The 18,064-nt window shown below is 56.5% G+C and overlaps 1 protein-coding gene across 3 annotated transcripts; it reads right to left on the bottom strand.

Annotated features, from left to right (window-relative positions):
- Positions 1–85: 85 nt before the first annotated feature.
- Positions 86–17,303, bottom strand: EXOC7 (exocyst complex component 7). 3 transcript variants are annotated; one of them, XM_069543911.1, is made up of 19 exons: positions 17,046–17,303; positions 16,793–16,858; positions 15,489–15,673; positions 15,195–15,300; positions 12,940–13,162; positions 10,560–10,727; positions 6,667–6,735; positions 5,549–5,694; positions 5,147–5,299; positions 4,826–4,924; positions 4,398–4,460; positions 4,076–4,142; positions 2,509–2,574; positions 2,099–2,219; positions 1,787–1,882; positions 975–1,038; positions 742–783; positions 508–641; positions 86–259 (listed from the first exon to the last, which is right to left on the bottom strand). In XM_069543911.1, exons 1-19 carry the CDS (start codon positions 17,298–17,300, stop codon positions 157–159), a joined length of 2,226 nt encoding a protein of 741 aa, XP_069400012.1. In that variant the 5' UTR covers positions 17,301–17,303; the 3' UTR covers positions 86–156. The 3 variants fall into 3 exon arrangements, with proteins under 3 accessions (XP_069400012.1, XP_069400013.1, XP_069400014.1); XM_069543912.1 differs by lacking the exon at positions 6,667–6,735 and adding an exon at positions 7,645–7,737 and having other exon boundaries at positions 17,046–17,253; XM_069543913.1 differs by lacking the exon at positions 6,667–6,735 and having other exon boundaries at positions 17,046–17,253.
- Between the last annotated feature and the right edge of the window lie 761 nt (positions 17,304–18,064).

The following is an 18,064-nucleotide window of genomic DNA, read 5'->3' as shown; positions in this document are numbered from 1 at the left end:
CTCGAGGACTCGGGGGCAGGGCTCCTGGCTGGGTGGCAGAGCAATGCCCCTGTCGCAAAGGATGCCACACTCACCCGGCCCAGAGGCAAGTCCACACCTGTTTATCTGTCCAGTAACACAGCTGCTCTGGCAGAGCCAGGCAGGGGCAGTGGCAGCTCAGGCCGAGGTGTCAAAGAGGCGATCGATCATGTCCCCCACCTGCTCCACACGGTACTTGATGTACTTCTCCGGGTTCTTGGTGAAGGGCACGCTGCCATACCTGCCCAGGCGCTGAGGTCAGGGGGTGCAGGCTGAGCCCACCCCTAGCCCTGCCTCAGCCTAAGGCCCTCCTGACGGGGTGCCCCGAGTCATGTTTTGGTCTGGCCCCACACCAAAGCCATAGGCGCTGGGTCTGCCACCTGAACCCACCCCCTCTCTCCACGTTTTCTCAAAGAAAAGAGCCCAGAGGTCTTTGAGTTGGGGCAGAGGGGAAGCGTGGGGCTGGGAAGGCAGAGATGAAGGGCTCACCTGTTTAGAAAGGCCCCGTAGGTCTCCTTAACGATGCTTTTCTGAGCTTGGCGGATCTTGTCCCTCTGCTCTGTGTCAGGAATAGCCCAGGCCTTCTGGATCTTGCACAACTCCTCAAGGCCATCGTTGAAGCCCTGGCCACCAAACAGGGGGAAATAGCAGTGATCCAGGGACAAATGTTCGGGTCTGTGTTGCTACGCATCAATCGACGGAGGGGAGAAGATCCTGATTTACCTTAAAACGCTCCTTGATCATCTGCCGCTCCTTGTCCCGAAGCTGGGGGGCCGGGGGAGATAGCAGACAAAGTGGAGCTCAGAGCAGAGGCGCCCTGCCCCTGGCTCCTTCCCTTCTGCCCTCGGGGCCACAGGCATCCTTGCTTTCTCATCCTGGTTGTTTACTTTTTTTCCCAGAGAGACAACATAGAGCACCATATCCACTAGCCATCCCTCCCCTCCCCTTCAGCTCACCTTGACTCCAGGCTGGACCACAGGTAGATTCTTCTCGGCAATGTAGTCAGTCACCTTTAACCAACTGCGAGGCAGGGAGGGAAACACAGGGCAGAAAAGGGATAGCCTCAGGCCCCTGCTCCCTTTCCTGCGGTTTTGTTTTTTTAAAAATCTCTTCATCTACTGGGGTAGGTGGTGAGGGCAGGGATCGGTTTGGGTCAAAACTGAGCAAAACACAGCTGAGATTTTTTTCTCCCCCCTTGGGAATAGAAATGTTCAAGCTGCTCGCTTTTAAAATTAAGGACAGGAAACAGAGCACTCAATAGATTGATTAAGCACTGCCGACTGCAGTTCATGTCAGCATCACAGCCAATTTAGATGGAGAAGCAGATGAGAAAGGAGGAGCAGATAAACAAGAAGGAAGAGGGAGATACAGCCACGGGGAAGAAACACCCGAAGGGAGAGAGACACACAAACTAAGAAACAGGAGAGGACCAGAGACAGGTCCGGAGGGCGAGGCTCGGCCAAGTTCAAGCGCCCTTGCGACCTTGCTCTTTGCTTGGCCAAAAAGTTACCCACATCTCTGACAGTCAACCATTCTTAGCTGTCACCCTTGGCAGACTACCCTTGAACAGACTGGCAAAGCGCCCCTTCCCTGCCAAGGAGTAGCAAGTGGGAGGGGGCCTCCCACCCCCAACAAATGTGATTAAAAAGCAGAGGATTGGGGTCCACTGGGCAGCAGTTCCCCACCACTGACCCCGCCCAGCGTCCCCAGGCTCTGGGGAAGGAAGCGTGAGAGGTGGGTATGCAGGTCGAGGTGGGGGGCTCCCCACCTGCGCTGGTAGGTCTGGATCTGCTGCTCGATGTGCTCCCGGTAGGAGCGCTCGGCAGTCTTCTGGGTCACGGCCACCAGCTGGATCAGCTCGGACCTGGGGCGGGAGCGGGGGGGAGAGGAGAGAGAGGAGGTCCCACAGGCTGCTGGCCTTCGCAGCAACCTCGACGGGGCCTGCCTCCCACCTCCCTGGGTCCTGGGCCCGCCTAGGGTGAAGGGGTGCCCTCTCCACCGGGACACCAGGGGGCATGGCCATCCCCAGGAGGCTGGGCAGAGGCAGGTGAGCCCCAGAGCAGCCCCCGCGGCCACTTACTTCTCCAGGGCCTTGAGGATGTAGTTGTAGTTGTTGTGCAGGAAGATGGCGCTCAGAGCTGGGTCCTCATACACCTTGGATTTGCTCAGCAGGTTCAACTGCAGGTTGCCTAGGACTTTACCTGCACAGGGAAGGACGTGGTTACCTACCAACCACGGCAGTCTGATCCGCAAACCAACTCCCACTCGTTGCTCCTTGTCCCTCCTGGACCCAAGACCCCACCAGACTCAGCAGTCCTTGGCCCAGCGCCCACAATCCCCCAACCAGAGGTCAGGTTGCAATTCTAAAGGTCGGGGCAGGGTGGGGTCCCTCAGAAGCGGGCCCAGGACTAGCAGGAGCACACAGAGAGAAGGAAGGGAAAAGGCAGGGAGGCCAGGCACCAGGGCTGCTGGCTGGCAGGGGCCACTTACAGATGTACGTGCTCAGCAGACGCCTGCTGAACTCGGAGCTGTAGCTGGTGGCGGAGGAGCTGGTCTCTGCGAGAGGAGAAGTCCTGTTACCGCGGCGGTGGTAGCAGCCGAGACCCTCTCTGGTCTCCCCTTGGCCAGGGGAACAGCTGGGGAAACCCTGGGAGGAGCCTTCCTCAGTCAGAGCTGGGTATGTCCTGAGCTACGGGGCTCCCTTCCAGCTGAGGGGAGCGCTTCCTGGGACTCTTCTGGAATCCGGGGAGGCCCCTCCATGGTCCTGGGTGGTAGGGTTAATGAGCTGGCCCCCAAGGACCAGGAGGAAGATGGGCAGGATGGGCGTGGGGACAGCCCCTTCCCCCCACCCAAGCTGGGTGGTACCTACAAGACCCACATATCCCATTTGTTAGCAGCAGAGTTTTAGAATAGGCCCCTGATGGCCTCTCCACCTTCTCCCCCACTACCCATAACCTCCTCTACCAGACCAGAGGTGTCCTGCCCACACAGAGCAGAAGGCCAGGGGGGTGGGGAGTGGACAGGGGAGGAAGGGGACAGGGAGGTGCTGGACCTGCCCAAAGGGTGTAGTCAGGGTGCTGGGCACAGCAGGATGCTGTCTGCAGAAGCCCAGGGACAGAAACTGGTGGTCAGGGAGCTGAGGGGGTCAGGAGCACCCTGAAGGAACCCGTGCCCCTCTGACCCTGCTCGGACTGGGGCCCTGAGCCTGTCCAGGGGCCTCTGTCCCCAGGGAACCTCACCCACAGGGCTTCAGAGGGGTAGGATGGGGCTGCCGAGCCCTGCTGCTTACCTCGGGGGTCTAAAGGAATATTGTATGTGTCCCCAAGAACTACGCAGTGAGAGGCAGTGCGCACAGAGGGGAAGGGGGGAGACAAAGGAGGGAGAAAGATGCAAAGTGCAAAACAGGTTAGAGACGGCCGCCACACCCGAGCCAAGCAGCCCACGCCCCTCGACACCGGGACACAGACAGCAGGAAAGCCCAGGCTGGACCCCCGCAGGCCAGGGACACACTGGAAAGTGGACATCAGGAGAATGACAGGCCAGAGGCTGCCCCCAGGATGCGGGGTACAGGGGAGGCCCAGGGCTGGGTCTCAGCACACGCCTCCCCACGTACTGACTTCCCAACCCCAGTCACGGGAAGACACCAGGCTGGCCCTGAGATGCCAGCCGAGCCCGCTCAATGGGTCAGCAGTGTGAGACCAAGTAGGAGGACAGGCAACACAAGAGGAGGTGGGGAAATGCAGGAGGAGGCGGGAGCGGGGCACGAAAGACACTTTCAGACAAGTGGGGTCTGCGATCCAGGGCGAGGACAGTGGAGGGAGCCGGGGGGACGGAGGCCGGGGCAGGTGGTCAGACCCTGCTCTCCTGATGCTGGGTCTGATGGTCCAAGAGGCTTGAGGGAGGTCCCGTCACAGGCCACGACTCCTTTCCACCCACCCAGGGTGGGGGGAATCTCCTCACCCAGAGAGGAGGGTGCCCCCTGGGGAGGGGCTAACCCCATGTCTCTAGCCTGGAGGGAGGAATGGGGTGGGGGGCCCCACTGGGAGGTGTCAAGTACCTTGGGAGGCCAGCATGGCACCTGCCGTCTCCTGGAAGTCCAGGAGCTGCTGCAGGAAGAGGATGGCCTGTGTGGGGAGAAAACGGGGCCAAGAAGAAGGTTAAGGGCAGGACCCAAAGGCTGGATCAGCCCCCACAATGCAGCCCCTCTGACCGTTCCAGACAGGTGAGGGCAGGCGAAACGGGTAGGAGCAAACTTGCTGCTTCACCCTGTGGGTCTGGCCTCCAGGGAAAGGCCCCGTCTGCAGAGGGCACTCAGCGCCTCCAGCCCATCCTGCCACCTGCGCCCCCCGCCCGCCCCAGGAGTCCCCAGCAGCACCTACGTTGCTTGTGAGCTCGTGCACGGTGCCATCCTTGGGCATGTTGTATTCCTTGTCGGGGTCGTTCTGTGGGACAGACAGCCTGAGTCCCTGAAACAGCTCCTAAGGAGGCCCCAGCCAACCTTGCACCCGTCTGTGGGCCCACAGCACCACCTCCTGGCAGACAAGTGTCAGGACACCCCATCCGGCACAAACAAAAAACGAGCAAGAGGGACCTAAAGGAGCTTGATGCCTCAAGTGGGGGCCTCTGGGAAAGAAAGGGAGGCCCGTGGGTACTGACAGGAGACCAGCAGCACGGCTGGCTGGCTTCCCTGCAGGGCAGGCCCACCCCACTTGGAGGCCTGCTCTCAGGAGTTCCTGAGGCCGGTCGCAGGTGGCCCTGCCTGCAGCCCCGCCTGCCGGCCTGGGTGGCGTGAACAGAGGAAGGGCACCTTGATGTTGTCGGCAAAGTCCTCCAGCGCTTTGGCTCCCACGGTCTCCATGGAAGTGATGAGGCTGGGCAGCTTGTTCTTGGTGCTGGCGGCTGTGCCCTGAGGATGTAGCCACATGGCTGCACAGGGCTCCAGAGCGCTGCTCCTTCCCAGCCCCCCGCCCCGGGGACTGTCTCTTCTCCTCACTCCCCTGAGAGTGCCTCCACCCACCCAGGGCCCTGAGGAAGCTGCCGCTGCCCACCACTCTGAGCAGAGAATGCAGTTCTCCTGGGAGGCCCTGCTAGGCGGCATCCCCAAGGGTGCCCCCCTGCCCCCACGTACCTGGAGCACCTGGTCAAACTCAGGCTTGGTCTGCTTGAGGTGCCGCAAGATGGGGAAGACAGTGAGCACGGCCGAGAAGTCGTGGCGGATGATGGCCTTGCGGGCGGCCACCACAATGTTCTCGCCTTCTAGCATGAGCCCGTCCAGGGCGTCCTGAGAGAGCGGGGCAGGGGGAGGGCTCAGGGGAGGGGCAGCCAGCCGGCTCCCATGGCCAGTGAGGGGACCTGGAAGGGTGTGAGGGGGTGTGTGCCTCTGATCAGGACACACCACCCAGTTCAGAGGCCCCAGGATCGGGGTGGAGGCAGTGGCTGGAGTTAAGGGCTAGGAACCTGGCCCAGTCTCAAGCTTCTGCAGGGACAGCTCTCACTTGGGGCGTCTGGTTGGGGCGGGGCGGGGCCAGACCTGTATCAAAGAGTCGAAGGTCTTTTTCTGATGGTGCTCAGGGATGACGTCCGTCAGCAGCTGGTACTCGCTCTGGGCCAGCTTGACAAAGGCACTGGCGCAGTGAATGTAGGCATCGGTTTCCACGTCCAGCATGTCATCTCTCCCTGGGGGGACAGCAGGGCCCCTGAGCTACTGGTCTGGGGTAGCCCCTCTCCCTGCTGGGGTGGGGGCCGTGAATCTCTCCAGCTCCTGGCCAGATTGGCAGCAGATGGGAGGAAGACTGCTGGCAGAAAGCTGAGAGGACTCCAGCAGAGCTGCCAGGGTTTGAGGGGGAAAAAATGGGGCTGAGTCCAGCCTTGGTCTGAGCTTCATTTTCAGCTCTGCTGTGGGCAGTATTACTGTCCCAGAGCATCAGGTGTGGGAGGTGTGGGGGAGGATTCAAGGACAAGACGACCCCTCAGTCTACTTCCCGGAGAAGACACGTCTGACCCCAGACAGGGGATTCTGAACTGTACTGGGGAGACAATACCCAGGGATGGGCAAGAGGCAATGTCCACCCCAAGGAGGTTGGCGCCATCTCAGAAGATGCTGGGCCTCTAAAGGCAGACACCGGCCTGGCCAGGCCTGGAATGTATAAAAAGGCAGTGGGCTCTGGTTTATGAGGCTAGCTGACATGGGATTAAAGTTGAAGAGCAGGCCACGTGAGCCCCAGACAGGGAGGATTGCTTGGTTGTCAGCTGCCCCAGGAGGAGCAGGGGGTCCCTCCCGGTACTGGAGGCTGGGGCAGTGGTGTCCGCAGGCAACTGGATGCTACATGCCAAGGGACGGGCTCCGAGGGGGTCAGAGCCTTGGAGCTGCTGCTGGAGTCAGGTGCGGGCGCTCCCTACCCTCCAAGGGGCTGCCTGCAGCTTCTGCCCTCGGCCCAGGCCCCGAGAGCCCAGCCTGCACTCCCATCTGGAGAGAGGCAGGGAGACCTAGTGCCCGAGAGAGAGAGAGAAGGAGGCCGGGGAGAGAGAGAGGCGAGTAGGCCTGGCTCGTCCTCGGAGCGGAGGCCGGCTGGGCGGCGGGAGCGGGCCCTCCGAGGGGTGGCCGGGAGTGCGGCAGTGGCGGCCCGCGGGCTGGGCTGCAGTACTCACCGGCCAGCGGCCCGGCCTTGTCGTTCAGGGCCTCGGACAGGTGCTTAACTCGGAAATCATGCTCGTGACCTAGCGAGACGTTGGCCGCAAACACAAGCAGCGTTTATCCAGGGGCGGGGTGGCTGCCTCTTGGGTCGGGGGGCGCTGAGAAGAAGCCCTCAGTCTCCGGGCGGATATGAGATGGGGTGTGTGTGGGGGCACTGGAGAGGGCTCTGAGCCCCTCCTCTGCCTCAGACCACCTCAGGAACAGCCGTTTCAAGCCTGACTTGCAGTGCCTGGACCACCCTTGGGAGCCAGTTTCCCCAAACCCGGAGGCTGAGAAAGCTGTGAGGACCACAGAGGGTTTCTGAAGAGTTTCCGGCAGCTGCGGAAGGTCTGATGTTCAGCCCCAGGGGCTGAGTCTCACCGTATTGGGGAGAGATCCAGTTAGAGAAATGTCACTGCCCAATGAATGGGGACAGGCTCCTTTTGTCCCCCAGGGACATTCTTTTGAAGGCGGATCTGGTCCACTGGGGCAGGGCTGTCCCTCCTCTGATGGGAGACAGGGGGGACATAGGCTGCCCGTCTCCCACGGCACACGCTCCCCTTTCTGAAGGTGGGGGGTGGCGGGGGGCAGCCAGCTTGGTCCTGCCACTGCTGGTCTGAGCGTGAAAGGGCTACCGGTGACAGAGAACTTTCTCCGAATTCAAACGGGAGACAAGAAGGACAGAGACAGGATGGGGAGGGGGCAGGAAGCCTCCCGGGGGGCAGAGCCGCCGTCAGTCAGACAGGACTAGGCCAAGACCACAAAGGCTGCCCCTGAGCCAGCCAGCGGGGCTCAGTAGCCCCAGGGACCTCAGTTCCCCCCCCGCCTCGCCGCCCCCTGCCCCTCTCAGGCTTATGCCAGAGGCCGTCTGGGGGGGTGGAGGCTCTGCCCTGCCACGGGAGTGGACACACAGTGGAGGAGGAGGGAACTGGAGAGGAACACGGGGTGATTACCTTCCAGAGGAATGAGGTTAGAGCCCCCCTTTTTCCCATCTAGACCATGCTGGGAATATTGTTTCAGAAGGTTCTGAGCCTTACGGATCGTCCCTGTCACCAGAGCCACACAGAGAGGAGACAAGAAGACCTAGGAAATGAGTGAGAAAACAGCAGCAGCCCTCCACCGGCCCCTCTCCCCCAGGCCCGCGCCCACCCCCAGCAGTGAGCACGCCCGGACAGAGGAACGGAGCCATTTTATTCTTTCAGGAGACTCCTGGTTCTGCCAGTGACCCTCATGTTCTGGGTCTGAGTTCATTTGAGGAAGTGCAGTGGGTGAAGGAGATGAGATGGGCAAAGATCCACCAGGAGAACCAAAAATTAACAAAGAAAACAACAGTACTGAGTGGCACTTAGATCATAGGCCCTGGGACAGAGGAGCAAGTCACGGAGCTCTAGAGCCCAGAAAGGGTGATCCAGGGGACACCTCGAGGCCCTCAGGTCCTCTCCCAAGGGCAGGCCGAGCTTTCTGGGAAGCTCTCCGGGCACGCTCAGTGCCAGAAGCGGCCAAGCAGCAGCCCACCAAAAGCAGGAGACCCAGGAGGTGGCGAAATGGGCCTGGGCTTCCAGGGACAGCAGTGGGAGGCTTGGAGATCCAGAGGCAGAGTGGCCCACACACCAGGGCAGGGACCCGAACCATCAGAGCTCTTGGGAATGACTCAAAAGCCGAGGAGAAGTTAACAGAGGCCACCACACAGAGAGCTGGAGCGGGAGGGCCACAGGAAAGGGGGCATGCTCTTGGCATGGGGGGAAAAAACCAACAGTTAGTATCACACGTGAGAACAATGACAACGCCGCGGTGCCCACAGCCTCTCAGGTCAGCTACCTCTACGGGAGCGAGAGAGCTCAGGGCAGAACACGTGGGGGAAATAAAACAGCACTCAAAACAGACGTGTGCAGCTGCCTCGTTAACAAAGCAGGGGGCAGGGCAGGCACCGCGAGGGTAACTCGGGTCCCTCTCCCCTGGGGACTCCTGGGTGCCCCCCCCAGCATCTCTGAACACAGGGAGGCTGCTTTGGGTCCTGGCAGCTCCCCAAAAGGCTGGGGGAGGCAGGACACTTCTCTCTGTGCGCACCAAGCACAATTAGCTACTAACAGCCAAATTCAGGGCTCCGGTCCAGCATCTGTCTCGCCGTGTTCTTCAGCGAGCGGCCCCACTAATGAGTGAATCGGTTTCCTGCCGCACGGACAAGCGGGAGCAGATGGGCCCACGCAGCCTTCAGGAGCCTCACCAGCACGTCCACGTGGATGTGGGCTGGGGACATTGATCTGGCAGCCACCAAGCCCATCAAGTGCCCAACTACCTCGGATGATGCCAGGGTCAGTGTTTCATTACCCACCGCGCCGCCCAGCTTCGCTCAAGAGCTGGGAATCACATCCTGGGGTCCTGTCTCCCTAGTTTCCGACATCAGTTCTGAGCCCCTCCCAACCCGAGCTTCTGACAACTCTTGAAACCCCACAGAAACCAAAGGGACCCTCACAGTTACAGCCGTCCTTTTGGCAGGCTCGAAGTCAAGGCTGCTTTAGGTCCAGCGGGAGCACCGAGGTCAGACCCCGGCTCCCCTGCAGGGCCAGCAGTGCTCCTGGATGCAGTCTGGGTCCTGGGGTGCCCGTCGGAGAAGAGACAGAGGGGAGGAGAGCGCAGGCCTGCCGAGGCCCAAGAAGCCCCACAGCCTCACTGAGCTAAGGCGCAGAGACGGAAAGGCCCGTGTGGCAGGCGGCTGTGGCCATGCAGGCAGCCTTACTAGAGTCCCTGTTTGTGGCCAGTTCTCCCGGGGGGGTGGCCAGGACATCCACACTGGTGGGGGGAAGGGCCCCTGGCTTCCCTCCCACCCTGCCCACTGGTGCCCTGCCTGCGGGCAGCCTCTGCTCTGCTGTGTCTCCAAACCCTGAACCAAGGCCTGAGGAGCAGCGGGTTTTCAGGGCAACTGTGAACAGGCAACCCTGCTCCCTGAGGGGCAGGGAAGGAAAGCGCTGTCACGAAGGACGGTCCCACCGGTGCCTCTGGGCACGTGAGGCAACAGCAGCTGGACCAGGTGGGCTGAGGCGGGAACAGCCCCTGGCCTCACGTGCTCTCTCTCTCTCCCTGGGGTCTGCAGTGGTCCCTCACCCCGGAAGACCCCAGCCTCTCAAGGGCAACACCTCTCAGTGGCTAGACACAGCTAGGCTTGCCAAGCGGAAGATGGCACGCGGGGACACTGTTTACCCGGAGCACAGACCACGGGGCACACGATGATGGGAAGAAGGCCAGACAGTGAGCTGTTCGCCCAGGACACCTGCAGCCCAGGCCTCTCCCCCCTCAACAACCCTCCCCCAAGTCCCCATGGCCAGACACAAGCTTCGAGTGGAACCCAAAAGCCCGACTGTGTCCTTCGGCGAGGATGGCCTGGGATTTTTTTTTTCTTTCTGGATGGATGGACTGTGAAAGAGCACTCTCCCCTCTCCACTTCTTAACTATGCATCAGGTCAAGCAGCCTGGGCTTCCTGGAAGGTGAAGGCCGCCGCGCCTGTCCCTGTCCCATTCCACAGTTTTGGTGGCAGCAGCAGGCCTGGCCTTTACACAAGACGACGGAGACAGGCCAAGGGCGCCCAGCGAGTGGCTGCCCCTGCACCCGTCACCTCACCTCTCCAGGCCTGTGACCCACTGCTCCAAGGATCCTTATACAGCCCCCAGACTCGCGAGAAAGGAGCTCACTGGACCAGGCCTTGCTGGGTGGGCAGACACCTGCTTTCTGTCCCGTGTACCTTGGTCAGGGGTACTGTGAGGACAAGCTCTAAAGGGGCTGACGCTGCTCACCCCAGGGTGGGCCTGGGCAACCCAGGTCCCAGGTGGCCCTCGGGATGGTTCCGAGGTGGGCCGGTGGGGGGGTGCTCACCTGGCCGCTTGACCGGCTTCTTGGTGGGTGTGTCTTTCCTCTTGTTGGGGATGGCAGGGGAGTAGGGGACCCCAGAGGAAGAGCTGCTCTTCCGGAAATGCTCCTTCAGGCCTTTGATGGAGCGATCCAGCTGGCTGGAGCGGATCTGGTAGTAGACGTTCATGAAATCTGAGGGGAGACGGGCGACAGCTGAGGTCCCTGGCCCTGGCCCGGGAGCCTCCCTCTCCCTTCCAGACACAGCTCCTCAGGGCAGCAGTGGGTACCTGCTATTGCTACCTGCGAACCTCTTCCTAGCAGCCCCCAGCGCGGCCTCATCCCAAATTAACAAAGTCTTATGAGAGAAACTACCCCTCAACAGAACCAACAGTTAGTTGTGAGTTTTTTGTTGTTTTTTTTTTTGCTGTGCCACACAGCATGTGGTTCTTGGTTCCCCGACCAAGGATCGAATCCGTGTTCCCTACAGTGGAAGCAGAATCCTAACCACTGGACCACCAGAGAGCTCCCTTTGAAAGGAAGGCTTTTTTTACTTTGTTTATTTTTGGCCACACCCCGAGGCTTGTGGGATCTTAGTTCCCAGACCAGGGACTGAACGCAGGCCCCTGGAACTGAAAGCAGAGTCCTAACCACGGGACCACTAGGGAATTCCTGGGGTTTTTTTTAGATTAAAAGAAAAATACAAAGTTAACACCCAGCTTCAACTTGGTAAGAGGTCAAAAGCTGTGGTTTCTGGGTCAGGAAGATCCCCTGGAGAAGGGACAGGCTACCCACTCTAGTATTCTTGGACTTCCCTGGTGGCTTGGTCAGTAGAGAATCTGCCTGCAATGCGGGAGACCCGGGTTCGATCCCTGAGTCAGGAAGTCCTTCTCCCTGGAGGAGGAAATGGCAACCTACTTCAGTATTCTTGCCTAGATAATCCCATGGATAGAGGAGCCTGGTGAGGTGAAGTCCAGGGGGTTGCAGAGAGTCCTACATGACTTCAGCGACTGAGCATGCAAAGGATGTGAGCAATGCATAGGCAGCAAAGAGACAATAAATGTCAGTAAATGAAGAAAAATAGACCATTCTTTAGCTGTGAATGAAGTGAAAGTTTTTTAAAAATTAGAGGATCGTGATATCCCGGTCAAATAGCTAGGATAAACGAAGTTAAGGAAGAACAAACAGCCAGAGGATTGTCGACGGGTCAGTCCACCGGCCCCATCTGCCTGGAGAGGAGCGTAAGATAGCAAGGTTACAGATCTGTTCAGACAGCTCTACCTGATAACTGCACCTTTGAGAAAATATCCCAAAGGACTTCCTAAATAAGAAGAGCAAGCAGTACAAGCATGTTCACTCCAGCACTTTATCAACACTGGAAAATTAGAAAACAAAAAAGTTCAAATGAGTGAGGAAAAAAGATACAGATGCCACGGTACATTTCAGCAGCTCCAAACACGCAAAATGGACCAAAGCACAGAGGTTCTGGCTGAAGGAGGCAGAGGGGTCTGGAGGCATCCCCTGGCCTCCCTTATCCCAAGGGAGGCCCTGGATCACTCCTGCCAACCCCTCAGCTCCCAGAGTGCAGTTCGTGAGCCACAGACAAGCCTGTGTGGTTGGTACAGGCAGCCCTGAGACCCAGCACCACACAGTCCTCGAGAAGGAGGGGGACAGTGATAAGGCACACTGGCAGCTTGGCGCGTGTCCACACTGCCGAAGGGAAGAAGAATGTGGAGGACTAAGTAGCTTAAAATTGAATTTTCATTAGTTTTTAAAAATTTTTTGCTAAACTCAGGAGTTGTTTTTTTTTTTTTTAAATCCTGGGACAGGCCAAAGAAATGATGGGACCAACACACCACAGAATATTATGCAGCTGTCAAACAGAATGAAGCAGACATACATGTACTGATATGGAATGCTCTCAAGGCATGTCACTAAGTTAAAAGCAAAAACCAGAAAACAATTGTCAGAGAGGACAATTGTCCTTTCACCTGGGAATGAGGGCGAGATAACGCACATATTCACTCTCTCTCTCTCTCTCTCTCTCTCTCACACACACACATAAAGATGTTTTTGGAAGGCTGTAAATAACCTTAACAGTACTCATCTTTGGGCTACGCTGTAGGCGTCAGGGAAGCGGGGAAGTGAACTTCTGTTTTTCACCTAAACCTTTCACCATTTGAAATTTTTACAATTAATTGGGGGGGGGGGGACGGAAAGACACTGGAAAGGAAGGTATATAAAGAAACGCATGGGTTTGCTAGATTCACAATTTGACACACACGCTCAGGATTTATGGCTCGCGGTGTCTCCAACTAAACTCCTTATCAAAGACATGCAAGTGGATTAAGGAAACGAAGGGGAGGCCCACTCCTCTGGCCTGCCGCCAGCGCCCGTGCCGCCTCACCTTGGTTGCGGCCGTATTCCACCAACCAGCGGGAGATGCGGACCACATCGTGCAGCACGCTCTCGGGCAGGTGCTCCAGGGGCACCTCCTCCTGGAGCTCCGGGTCGTCCTCTCCACCGATCAGATCCAGGATGAGCACTGGGGACACCACCTTGCTGTGCCGGGTCATCAGGCTGCGGAACTCGGACTCCAGTGACTCCTTCCCCCGCTCAAACAGCAGCTTCTACCGGACGGAGGGAGGGCGGGGAGAAAGATGAGGGTCCGCAGCTGCTTCAGCACTCAGCTGGCCCTTGCCTCCCCATACCCTTCCTTTCCCTTCCTGCTTCTGGGTCTCAGCCCTCCTCTGCCTTCACTTCCTTTTTCCCATAGAAGAAATGCTCGGAAGCCTTCCTTTATTATTTCTTTCCCTTGTGTTCTCTTAAAATGTATGCTTGCAGGTGAACCCAGAGTTTTACAAGAAGTAGGTGCTTACAGGTATCAGCTGATTATTTTTTCATTCCACCATTAATTTGTGTTCTTGTTAGAAAAGGGTTTGTTAGAAACCCTTGTTAGAAAAGCAAAAGAAAAAAAACAAACTGGATGTCAAAAACTTATGTGCTGAAAACGATGCCATCAAAAAAGCGAAAAGAGGGGGACTTCCCGGACTGTCCAAGGCTTAAGACTCCATACTTTCACTGACGGCGGCGAGGGCTCAATCCCTGGCCAGGGAATTGAGATCCCGCATGCCATGCTGTGAGCACTCCCCCACGCCACACCCCCCCACCCCCGCCACCGCAAAAAAAGTGAAAAGACAATCCATAGAATGAAGGGAAATATTTGCAAATCACGTATCTGAAGTGATAGGTATTCAGAGCAGACAAGAGAATCAAAAACATACGCCCACACAAAAGTATGTACACAAGTGTTCATAGCAACACTGCTCATAACCACCAAAAAGTGGAGTGATCAAGTGATGGATGGACAAACAAACTGTGGTAGATCCATAGAATGCAATATAATTCCTATAATGCCTATCATGGAATGAAGCACTGACACGCGTTACCACACAGGTGAACCTTGTAAACAGGCAATTAGAAGCTAGATTCAGAAGGTTACATACTGTGTGACTCCACTTACAGAAGTCCAGAATAGGTAAATGTGCAAAGAAGACAGATGAGTGAGTACTAGTGGCGGGGTGAATGGGGGAGGCGAGGGAAGAAGAGTTACTGCCAATGTGTCTCTTTTTACAGGGGATGAGTATATCATGAAATTTATTCCAGGGATGTTGCATGACTTGGTGATTATCAAAACTACTAAATTACTGATTACTAAACTACTAAGCTTTATACTTCAGATGGGTAAAATTTTATTGTATGTGAATTATATCTCAATAAAGATGCTTTAAAAATAGAAGAGTTGGAGTGTTTCTGCTTACTTGAAAAGTAAGTCCTCTAGGGTAAACCTGGAGTTGTATATTTTTTTGTCTTCTTCTCTAGCCCACCCCTACGCCCAAGTTCTAGCACAGAGCTCTTCACTCTGTGACCTGAACTTGGTAGAGATCCTCAAGAACAAAGTTCTCCAACTCCTGACATTCCAATCTCTGAGTCTAGGCTGCCCACTGATGGGTTGCAGTATAGTGGTTATAGTGGTGTGTCCCCTCTGGGTTACTAGTGTGACAGTGTACTGATCCTGCAGTTTTCTGTGTAGCCAGGTGGCAATGGTTATACAATGTGAATGTCACTGAACTGTTCCCTTAAAGATGGTCAGAAATGGTAATTTTTATATTATTTATTTTTCAGTACAATAAAAAATACCCATGCATTTATAAAAATCAAATGTTAAATCTGTATTTCATAGGTAACTTGTAATGTGTGTTCTCTGGTGGCTCAGTGGTAAAGAACCTGCCTGCCGATGCAGGAGATCTCTGGGTTGAGAAGATCCCCTGGAGAAGGAAATGGCAACCCACTCCAGTATTCTTGCTTGGGAAATCCCATGGACAGAGGAGCCTGGCAGACTACAGTCCATGGGGTCACAAAAGAGTCAGACACAACTCAGCAACTAAACAACAACTTATAATTTAGCTAGATTATTAAAATGCAATCAAAATGTAGACCTGTAATTTCTGAAACAGACATTTCAATGTCTGTAGTATGTGCATGGTACTATATACTTCTCTTCATTCGACTATATTATCTTTTAGCTGGTTCAGTGTCTCATGAGACCCGGACAGGGATTGGTGTCTCCCAACCTCTCACATCACTCTGCTGGCCCCTTACCACTTTGTTGAGCTCTGGGCTGTCTGGGCTATTGTCCTGGAAATATTCCACAGCCTTCTGAATCTTGGCCATGCTTCCCAGATACTCCTCTAGCCTACCTGTAGGCCTGGAAAGGAGAAGAACCATATTAGCCCGGGCAGATGGAAGATGAATAGGAAGGACTAAGGGAATGGTATTTGGAAATGGTGAACAGAATTAACACAGTGGACTCTAGGCTCATATATATTCTACCCCGCTTCCAAAGCCTACTGGTCCAAGAGGCGTTAGGAATGTGACCCTCTGGTCCGAGCTCACCCCTCTCTGATGATCTTCTCAGTGTCACTGGCCACGTGGTAGTAGCTGATGACATGGTCCAGACAGGACAGGGTCTTCTCAACATTCTCCTGCAGCCGCTGCAGGTTCTCCGTCTGCTTGTGCACGGGGATGATGGAGTTCTCCAGCTTCATAAGGCGACTTTCAAAGGATGACAGGATAGACACCTACAGGGGGAAGCCCCGTGCTCTCAGGCCTCAGGGTTGTCCCAGCACTGCTTCTGCCCCTTGCCAGGTCTTCGCATTTGCTGCCTTTTCTCTGGTTTTCTAGACAGTAGGCTCCAAGAGGAGAGGGACAGGGTATACTTATTCCCCACTGTATCCCCAGGATCTACCACATGCCTGGCAGATCGGAGGTGGCCCAAATAAATTGGCTGAAGTTTGATTTGAAGGCGAGGCAACCATTACATTAACTTCTCAGAAAATCACCTCAGGATGGCTTCCCTTCCACCCTTTAAAGCCAGATCTCAACTTATGTTCTCCCTGATGCTTTCCTAGACTGAACAGGAACTACTTTAATATAGAGTAGCCTCAAATGCATTCCTGGTACCTTCAAACCCCCTCTCTCTAAGGCTAAATCTCATTAAGTAAGGACTAGCACCTGATGACTGTGTTACTGAATACATACCCACCTTTCTATCTACTACTCAGTTTGGGTTTTCCAGGCTCTTTTCAGAATAAGAAAGGAAGTTCATGTTTATTGAGTACCTATTGTATACCAGATACTGTGCAAGAGGCATTTCCATGCATTAGCTTCTATGACCTTCACAGCTACAATGGAGATTGGCATCGTCTATTTTAGCAGAGGAGGTAACTGAGGCTCAGCGTTACCTGTCAGGAGCCACACACACATAAGTGGAGGGGCAAGGGCTAGATCCCGCATCTATCTGATTTCTGATTCATTTTACCCTTCCAGCTCTCCAGAGTGACGGCTGAGTCTCCTGCCCTCAGTAATCTCAGAAGTGGTAACCCCACCCGTGATACCCGCACTTAAACTAAGGGTGACCCATGGCCAGTACCCAGCCCACTTAAGTCAGTCTCACTAAATGTTTGCGGAAGGAGAGAAAGAAGAATGGAGAACTTAGGCAGAAAGCAGAAATGTGGGGAGGCTGCCGCATCCTCAGCGTAGTGGCGGGCAAGGGGAAGAGAGTGTAAGAAGTGTAACACTGTTGCTAGAGAAACCCAGACGTTACCACCCATCACCACCCAGGCCAGAAGCCTCAGGCTTTAGGTACCAAACCCCTGGGTCGCAGCGTCTGGAGGCCCTCCCAGCGAGGGGTTACTCACCATGTTCTTGGTGAGCTGGTCGCTCTTCTCCAGGCTGTCTCTGATGAAGGACAGCGTCTCCTCCTCCTGCGGGGGGGAGGGGAGGACATCACCAGAAGCCAGAGACCACCGCATCCCGGCTCCACAGCCTCGCCCGGACCCTATTGCCTGGTACCCGGCCCCCTCCACTCCTGCTACCTCCCCTGCCTGAGTGGACGCCCGGCCCGGATCTCGGCCCCTTCCCTCACCTCCTCCCCCGCCTCCCCAGCCCCACCTGCTTCAGCTTGTCCTCGATCTCCCGCCGCCGGGCGGACGCCTCCTGCGGGGGAATCATGACTTCGACCCTCCCTGCGAGCGGCTCCCACAGCCCAGCGTCTCGCTTCAGAGAGCCCTCTCGGCTCCCGTCCCTGTCACACCCACTTCCGCCCGTGGCCCCCTCCCCGGGGCCCGTTTGCCGCCATGTTGGGAGTGGCAGGCGGAAGTGCGCCTGCGTGGAACTCAGGGACAGTGGAACCCGGCAGGTGGCCATCTTGGGTGTGGCGGGGAGGTGCACCGGGTTTCACCTTGATGCGTGTTGCCGCACTCATCAGAGAAGGTTCTCTAGGGGTGTTTTGTCCCGCAGCTGGCACAACAGTTACAGCTCACTTGCCGTCTTCGTGGGAAGGCTGACTCTTTTCACAAAGATTAATAACAAATTCGTTTGTCTGGATCCAGGCACAGATGAGGTGTTCCCCCGCAAAGCACAGCACAGAGCTTGTCACACAGCAGGCGCCTAATGTGTGCTCATTTAATGACCGAGGGACCTATGTAGTCGTGTCCCCCTTCGGCCCTAAAAGCTCTCACGGAATGCGCCCTCTGTGCAAGCCCTGGCCCGGGCAAAGAATGGTCGCCCATGGCCCCAGAGGCATCCATAACTACAATCCCGACTTGTGAGGGGCTCGGCCAAATTCCTGGGGTAGGAGGGGTTCTGGGAGCACTCATCCCGGGGACTGGGATGGGACCGGAGAGAAGCTCGAAGCGCCACACTAAGGTGTCTGTTTTGGAAAGAGAGACATGGTTTTATTTGCTGGGGGTGAGGGCCAGGCCGCGGATAGAGAGTGGCTTCAGCGGTGTATTTGCCCAGGTCTGGAAACAGTGCAAGGGGAAGGCTGAAAAAGTCCAGACCTGTCCGAGGGGTTAGAACCCAGGTGGTGTTCTCAGTGATGGAGACGCTGAGGCCTATCTGCTGGTGCTCAGACACAACGGGAGCGTTTCTCATAGGGCCGCTGAGGACATCAGAAAGGCCTGGAGGGC

The sequence above is a fragment of the Ovis canadensis genome, chromosome 11 (genome assembly GCF_042477335.2).
Source record: "Ovis canadensis isolate MfBH-ARS-UI-01 breed Bighorn chromosome 11, ARS-UI_OviCan_v2, whole genome shotgun sequence".
Taxonomy (NCBI): Eukaryota; Metazoa; Chordata; class Mammalia; order Artiodactyla; family Bovidae; genus Ovis; species Ovis canadensis.
This window is presented reverse-complemented; position numbering and strand designations above follow the sequence as displayed.